At 35.8% G+C, this 7,986-nt stretch overlaps 1 protein-coding gene across 1 annotated transcript; it reads left to right on the forward strand.

The window, feature by feature from the left end:
- The first annotated feature begins 801 nt into the window (after positions 1-801).
- LOC114174245 (phosphoenolpyruvate carboxykinase (ATP) 1-like) lies at positions 802-6,902 on the forward strand. The gene is made up of 13 exons (XM_028059044.2): positions 802-958; positions 1,106-1,380; positions 2,121-2,293; positions 2,982-3,135; positions 3,274-3,358; positions 4,301-4,401; positions 4,635-4,933; positions 5,111-5,284; positions 5,382-5,447; positions 5,809-5,987; positions 6,079-6,248; positions 6,365-6,533; positions 6,618-6,902. Exons 2-13 carry the CDS (start codon positions 1,121-1,123, stop codon positions 6,762-6,764), a joined length of 1,977 nt encoding a protein of 658 aa, XP_027914845.1. The 5' UTR covers positions 802-958; positions 1,106-1,120; the 3' UTR covers positions 6,765-6,902.
- Positions 6,903-7,986: the final 1,084 nt, after the last annotated feature.

Consider the following 7,986-nt stretch of genomic DNA (forward strand, 5'->3'; position numbering starts at 1 on the left):
TATATTTCATTTTACATTTATTAGTTTACAATACAATAAATTTTATCATAGATAATATAGACTTACTTTCAAATAATATTTCAAATAATAAATTAGTGATTAATTTTCAATTGCTTTAATGTTTTATGAAATAGTAATGATATATAAAAGGTATAATTTCTTTATATTTCGTGAGATAAAAGTTTTATTGTGAGTTGAGTCTATTTTATTTTACTTTTATAATAATTTTTTATATAGCAATAAACATATTTCCTTGTTGTATTATTATTATTGATGAATTGAGTCGATGGTTTATGGATATTCTCTGTCATGTAAATCTCCTAAAAAACTCATCACAGATATTTTTTAATTTAAATTAAATTAATCTTCATCAAGTAATAATGATATTATTAAATAAACAAATAAATATATATTGTTATAATAACCATTAAATATTTATAAAATAAAATATGTTCTCCGTTATCATTGATGACTAATCTTATTATTTGTATTAAGACACTGAGTTATTTATATTTTTTAATGTAAAAGAAAAGAATTAATGTTATTTGAAGGACGTTAAACATGATTTAAAAGGCGTGTTTAATTTAATAAGAGAAGAGGAGAGTGTTGGCTAGTGTGGATAGGAGGAGCAGAGGATAGCTATCTCCTCTCGGGACCTAATATCTCTCCAATTCCTCCATTATTAGATTTAGAAAATTTACTTTTTCCGCACTTGACCGCTGAAACCGTGCCCAGGATAGGATCTAACCATGGTTATCCTAAACCATGGTTACTCACTCAAGTATGGTCAAGATGGGGTGCCACTGAAGCCTATAAAACGCACAACTGGTCTTGTTCATTTCGCATCCCATTACCAACTACTTCTGCCTTAACTCTCACAACGTAACGTTGTTGCATTTCATTGTCCTTCTGTTCTTGCTTTCTCGTTTACGTGTAACCTGCAACCTCCAAACCTCTGGTCCAATCTTCTTTCCCTTTTTTCACACCTTCTTATTCAATGTTCCTTTATTTCTCATCTTTCATCTTCAACCCTACGTGCATGTCTGTCTCAAGCTTTGCTGTGCCTTATTTTTATCTTGTTCCTTATTTTCTTTATTTTTTGCAGGGAAAAAAGCCTAAGATGGCGTCCAACGGGAATGGCAGCGTTGCAAACGGGAACGGGACCGCTAAGAACGGACTGACCAAGATTCAGACTCAAAAGAAGCATAACGGGATTTGTCACGACGACAGCGTTCCCACCGTGAAGGCGCAGACTATTGACGAGCTTCACTCGTTGCAGAAGAAGAGGTCCGCACCCACCACACCCGTTACGGGGTCTCAGGCTCCGTTCGCCACCCTTTCGGAGGAGGAGCGTCACAAGCAGCAACTCCAGTCCATCAGGTATATATAATATTTTTCTTTTCCACATTTACAACCTTTGGTGGTGTCTGGAAATAAGCGAGACGAAACACGAAAAAAGACAGTTTCGTATTAAAATTGTGCCTTTTTTTATTTTTTTTTTCATGTACATCTGTACACAATATTCTTATGTGTATCTCCTACTACGTAACTATTAACTTTTTCTTTCTTTAAGAAAAACTTGATACAGTTTAATCAGCGTTTTTAGATTGAAAATCTGGGCACCGCTTTAATAAATTATTTCACCGAACCTCATACAAAATATCTATGAAGCCGCGTCTAATAAATTAATTAATTACAATATTTTTTATTTTTGTAACAACTTATAATATATTTTTTCATCCATTTATCTATATTGTATTTTATGTTTTCCTTGGTAACGAAATTTGTTTCAGAAATAATAATAATTCTTCTTTATTAATAAAATATTGTGGAGAAACAAATAGTAAAGAACATGGCCCGGCGGAAAATCTGTTTTAAGGCAGAATAAAGAATAGATGCGGGGAGAAAGGTTGTGGGACCCGGTTGTTTTAGTAGATCCACGTGTAACATAAAGCCTTGACTAAGAAAGTTAGGTGAATCAGACGGTGGGCAGGAGTTTGATGGTTTATTGAATTGACTTTGTTGCAGTGGACCCGATCTAAGTGCTGACGCAAACTATTGTATGTATATGAAATTAAAATTAAAACTGTGAATGATGTTGTGATCTGTTGTTGAAACAGTGCATCTCTGGCGTCACTGACCAGAGAAACCGGACCGAAACTGGTGAAGGGAGACCCAGCTAGGAAGGCAGATACCCAGGTTTCTCACGTGCACCATCATGTCACTCCCACCATTGCTGTCAGCGACAGTGCTTTGAAATTTACCCATGTCCTCTACAATCTCTCCCCTGCTGGTACTTCCTGTTCTTAACCTTTTCAATGATGCTTTTTACGATGATTTATGTGAAGTTTCTTCTTTTTGACATTATCATTACGACCACATAGTCCCCTTCCTATGTTACTTACACCACCGGACATAGTCGTGTTCCTCTTTTCAATAATCACTTTTAATTGATGTCACTCATATACCCTGATAGCTACATGCTTTATCATCAATTTTGTACTTGCGGTGTACGAAAAGAAAAAAAGTTCAAATTAGAACAACACCGTCTCACGATGTTTTTGAACTAGTCAAGCCAAGCGTAACGTTTTATGTATATTCATTTTTTTTTCGTTTTTAGATAATTAAGTTTTAATAAAGTTGATTAGTAAAATCGGTGAGGGTATATATGTGCCAGATAAAAAAATTATGGTCAATCTGCTTTCAAATACTAATTATTCCCAAATAGTGCCGGCAACTTTTGTTTAACTTAAATTTAATAAATTAAAAAGTCCAATGTTTTTGTGGCCGACAAAATTTTGAAGAATTTCCTAATGAAAGGAACGTTGTTGAGCCCACTCTTCATGCTATAGACGTGAGAAAATCCCATGAATATCTTGTTTAATAGAAATTTATGTGACTAAAGTTTCCGTGATAATTAATTCTTGTGAGTTTAGAAATAGTATTTAGTTTATTCAACGCGGTTTGGTTTTTCGGTGCAGAACTTTACGAGCAAGCGATCAAGTATGAGAAAGGATCATTCATCACTGCCACGGGGGCATTGGCAACACTTTCAGGGGCCAAGACAGGTCGCTCTCCGAGGGACAAGCGCGTCGTCAAGGACGATCTCACTGAGAATGAGCTTTGGTGGGGAAAGTGAGTGCTAAGTTTTAACAGCTACCAATTATTATGTGGAGTTATATTTGCGGCTTATGAATCTCTGTCACGTTATTATTTTTGCTATGTTTTCTTGTCTTTCTGACGCACGGAACTGCCAAATTTTGTATTCTACAGGGGTTCCCCTAACATCGAGATGGACGAGCACACTTTCATGGTGAACAGAGAGAGAGCCGTTGATTACTTGAACTCCTTGGACAAGGTGATTTCTCCTTTCTTTAATTACCATACATACATGACAGAGTGGGATGGGATGATAATATGCAAAGGCAGTGATTAAATTTTATTAGAAAAACGCGGTGATGTTTTTTAAGTAATATTTTAAAAGAACGGTCCATGGTGATTAGAGAAAGCATGATGTGTCTCATCTTAGCTTTTAAGGTGACGTGGGGATTGGGCTTAGGTTGTCGTTTTGTCCAAGTGGGCGAAAAGTTCGCACGATTCCTTAGATAACACGACACTGTTTTCATGTGTTTGTGTTATTTACTTGGAATCGGGTTATTGAATCATGTTTCATTACCCAGCCCAGGCTTGGTGAACGAATAAGCACATATGCTTTTTCTTTCAGCATACAGAGCACCAAAGCCTGTGATGTGAGGGGCATTTCCCTTTTATGTTAGTGAATAATTGATTACTTCCGTTAGAAAAGCATATCTCCCCACCAGTGTATACAATTTGGCTGATTATGGTGTTGGGTTGGGTGGTTTTGGTTAGGACGAAACTAGATTAGGTAACGCTGTGCAAAAGCTTTACCCTTTTCTCAGTACATGTATCATGTGAACTTCCAATAAAAGAATTTTTTTTTTCTGATAATTTTGTTTTGAAAGAATAATTGTTTACGGTAATTTAGTTATCTCAACTTAAAAATTGAATCCCGCACGTTACTAATTGAGGTGGGGTTTGTTCGAAATAAACAAAACTTGATTGTCGCCCAATTCATGTTTTACACATCTCACACGCTCTGACTAGATTATGCATTCCATTTGTTTGTTGTAAGACTTGTGTGAACAATAAAAATACTTTTAAAAATATGATGTCTGATCTTATCTGGATGGAGATTCCAACGAATAAGAATGTATTATTTGCATGTGGAAGAGTCAATGACAGATTTGTTGCTTAAAGAATTGACATTGGTGATGTACAGGTGTTCGTGAATGACCAATTCTTGAATTGGGACCTGGAGAACAGAATCAAAGTCAGGATTGTGTCTGCGAGAGCTTACCATTCACTGTTCATGCACAACATGTAAGTGAAAATTAAAGAATAGTTTAGCATTGCAATTGTTTCTGTGTTCTTCCTTCCATCATCCAGAGAAAAAGGTATAAGCCCGCCAGATAAGTGCCCTAACGTTGAAAGCCTTAATTTATTGTGATATAATTAATATATAATCCCTGCTGAATGGAGGAAGAGGTTCCCCCGAAGTAGTAGTGCATGTGAGTTTAGTATAGTGTACAATTGGATAACTGGGTGGGTGACAGGTGTATCCGTCCCACTCCTGAAGAGCTGGAGAATTTTGGTACTCCGGACTTCACTATTTACAATGCTGGACAGTTCCCGTGTAATCGTTATACTCACTACATGACATCCTCCACTAGCATAGATCTAAATCTTGCTAGGAGGGAAATGGTCATCCTCGGCACACAATACGCCGGGGAAATGAAGAAGGGCCTTTTCAGTGTCATGCATTATCTCATGCCTAAGCGTCAAATCCTCTCCCTTCACTCTGGATGCAACATGGGCAAAAATGGGGATGTTGCTCTCTTCTTTGGACTCTCAGGTATAGTATCGCCCCATAAAAAAGGTTGCATCGGTATAATGTGGGTCCACACACCCTACCCTACCTTCCCTTACTCAGCCCTCCTCAATCATACTCCCATGCTTCTCTTCTCACCTATATACACTTACTTCCATCTCTCTTTTACCCTCTTTTTCTCATGAATACCCTTTGCTTTAGGTACTGGAAAGACCACTCTTTCTACCGACCATAATAGGTACTTGATCGGTGATGATGAACACTGCTGGGGTGAGAATGGTGTCTCCAACATTGAAGGTGGTTGCTATGCCAAATGCATTGATCTCTCCCGGGAGAAGGAGCCTGATATTTGGAATGCAATCAGGTTTGGTACAGGTATCAATCTCACACTCACTTTCGCTTCTTTAATTTAATCACTCCTAAATATGTAATGCATTTTGACTCTCTTGTTTTTCTTCCGATTGCTTGGCAGTGTTGGAAAACGTGGTGTTTGATGAGCATGATCGCGATGTTGATTACTCCGACAAATCGGTTACCGGTAAGATATTCTCTTTTTCTTGAGGTTGACTCCAATTAAATTATTTGCTGGATAGTTGACAGCAATAGCTGACAGCAATAGGACTCGCAAGATGTAATTGAGAAGCAACATCTATTCCTATTATATATAAGACCAGGTCACTTCTTAAAATTAACCTCCTCAAACACGGAACTGATATGGAAGAAGTTGAATAATGAAGTGACAAGCATATGACAGATATAAACAATTAAACATGAAAATTATTGCCTTTAATCAAGCAAGAGGACAAAACTTGATGGGGATTTTTGGGTGCTGCGTGTAGATTTATCTTATAATCATCCATTACAACACATAATCTCATTGCATTACAATTATTCTGCAGAAAATACTCGTGCTGCTTATCCCATTGAGTACATTCCAAATGCAAAGTTACCTTGTGTTGGTCCTCACCCAAAGAATGTCATTCTTTTGGCGTGTGATGCATTTGGTGTACTACCACCTGTGAGCAAACTGAACCTGGCCCAGACCATGTACCATTTCATCAGCGGATATACTGCTTTGGTAATGTTTCAAATAACTACCTATTCCTCCTACCATGTTGTTTCTTCTGTAACTCTAATTTCTAACCATGTTTTACTTGCGACAACCTCAGGTGGCTGGTACAGAGGACGGTATAAAGGAGCCACAGGCCACTTTCTCTGCTTGTTTTGGTGCAGCATTTATTATGCTGCACCCTACAAAATATGCAGCAATGCTTGCTGAAAAGATGCAGAAACATGGTGCTACTGGGTGGCTTGTTAACACTGGTTGGTCTGCTGGCAGGTGTGTAGTTATATTATAGCATTGAAATTGAATTTCTATCTGATCCTAAATAGTATTGCAATTTATACCCTACGAAATCTAGAACTCACCAAGCTTTTGAATACATCAAACTGCAGCTATGGTCAAGGGAGTCGTATTAAGCTCCAATACACAAGGAAAATCATTGATGCTATTCACTCCGGAAGTCTCCTGGATGCAGAGTACAAGAAGACTGAAATCTTTGGGCTTGAGATCCCCACCGAGGTGGAGGGTGTCCCTTCTGAAATCCTGGACCCAGTGAACACAGTTAGTGATCCTAGACCTATGTACCTTTTTATTCTATCCTTTGACACGGTCTTTTTCTAACGTTGGAGTCCTTTGTTATTGCAGTGGTCAAACAAAAAGGCGTACAAGGAGACTCTGCTGAAGCTGGCTGGATTGTTCAAGAACAATTTTGAAACCTTCACTAACCACAAGATTGGCAAGGGCAACAACAATCTGACAGAAGAGATTCTCGCAGCTGGTCCAATCTTTTGAGACAATTATGTGTGGATGGGAATGTAGGATGGTAGGAAAAAAAAATGTCGCTTTAGAATATTATGGTAGTTTCGGTTGGTTCAGATGAACATTTCATTCCAGTCTTTCTAAAAAATGCAGTTTACATTCAAGTCTTCATTCGCAATTTTCTTCATTTTTCCACCTCCTTAAGCTTTTAACATACTCTGTTGCAAACTGTTTCCTTCTTCATCACACCACCATACTCGTCGCCACTAGAATTATAATGCCTACCGGGCCTCGTCAACTTCGATCGATTCTGATGTCAATTAATTAACAATGGCTCAATTTTGGAATCTTAGAATCTAAATGGTTTTGGTTCAAGAACAAAGTGAAAGGAAAATGTTTATTCTGTTACACCTTCTCAACAAGCAAAAGATAAGGAACCAATGATGTCTTGTTTGAGGTAATACATCTCTGCTTGTGAACAAGATAACCCCATTTAACTGACTCAGACCACCACCACCAGGAAATTATATGTGAAAATCTGTTTACACAACTCAGTTAAAGTAATTTGCAAGATACCCTGCTTCGAAAGTTTTTTTTTTCTTTTAATTTTGAAATTAAATTTTCCGTTTCAGAGACTTATAAAATTGAACTTGATTAGTTTAACCTTTGTAGAAGCGTTTAGTAATGTATTTTAAAATAGTTTATTTTTATTAACACTTAACTAATAACTTACGTGCTGCTTTAACGAGTTTGTTTTTGTGAGTTTCTTACTTATTTATTTTTTTATTTTAATATCCTTCTGTATAGTTCTTCATTTATTATTATTATTATTATTATTATAATTATTATTATCTATTTTTAATTTTTCAATTACTGATATTGAATATTATTCTAATTTTGTAATAATTTTACTATTTGTTAGATATCTATCTATATATATATATAATTATTTAAATTTAAAAAGATTTAACATTATAAATTAAACTGATTGATGTTTTGTTACAATAAAGTTATATCCCATGAAAATTGTGAAAAAGAAATGCAATATAAGTATTTTAAACTAAGAAATAAAATAAATGTAAAATTATGAAAATAAATAAAAATTAAATGCAATTAATATTCATTGAATTCACTTATCTAAAAAAATGGCTTTCTCAATAGAAAATAGAAATACAAATTTTAAAATACAAATTAAAAGTATTAAAAGTTCAATAATAATTTACTTATTGTTGAAAAGAATTAAGATTATAATTAC

This window comes from Vigna unguiculata, chromosome 2 (genome assembly GCF_037176805.1).
Source record: "Vigna unguiculata cultivar grain cowpea cultivar isolate G323 ecotype 2 chromosome 2, ASM3717680v1, whole genome shotgun sequence".
Lineage (NCBI taxonomy): Eukaryota > Viridiplantae > Streptophyta > Magnoliopsida > Fabales > Fabaceae > Vigna > Vigna unguiculata.

Bases quoted from the DNA above. Each gene is read 5' to 3' on its own strand.
- LOC114174245 (XM_028059044.2), top strand. From the start codon at position 1,121: ATGGCGTCCAACGGGAATGGCAGCGTTGCAAACGGGAACGGGACCGCT. The intron at 5,448-5,808 runs GTAAGATATTCT...ATTATTCTGCAG, and splicing joins CTCCGACAAATCGGTTACCG to AAAATACTCGTGCTGCTTAT. The intron at 6,534-6,617 runs GTTAGTGATCCT...TTGTTATTGCAG, and splicing joins TCCTGGACCCAGTGAACACA to TGGTCAAACAAAAAGGCGTA.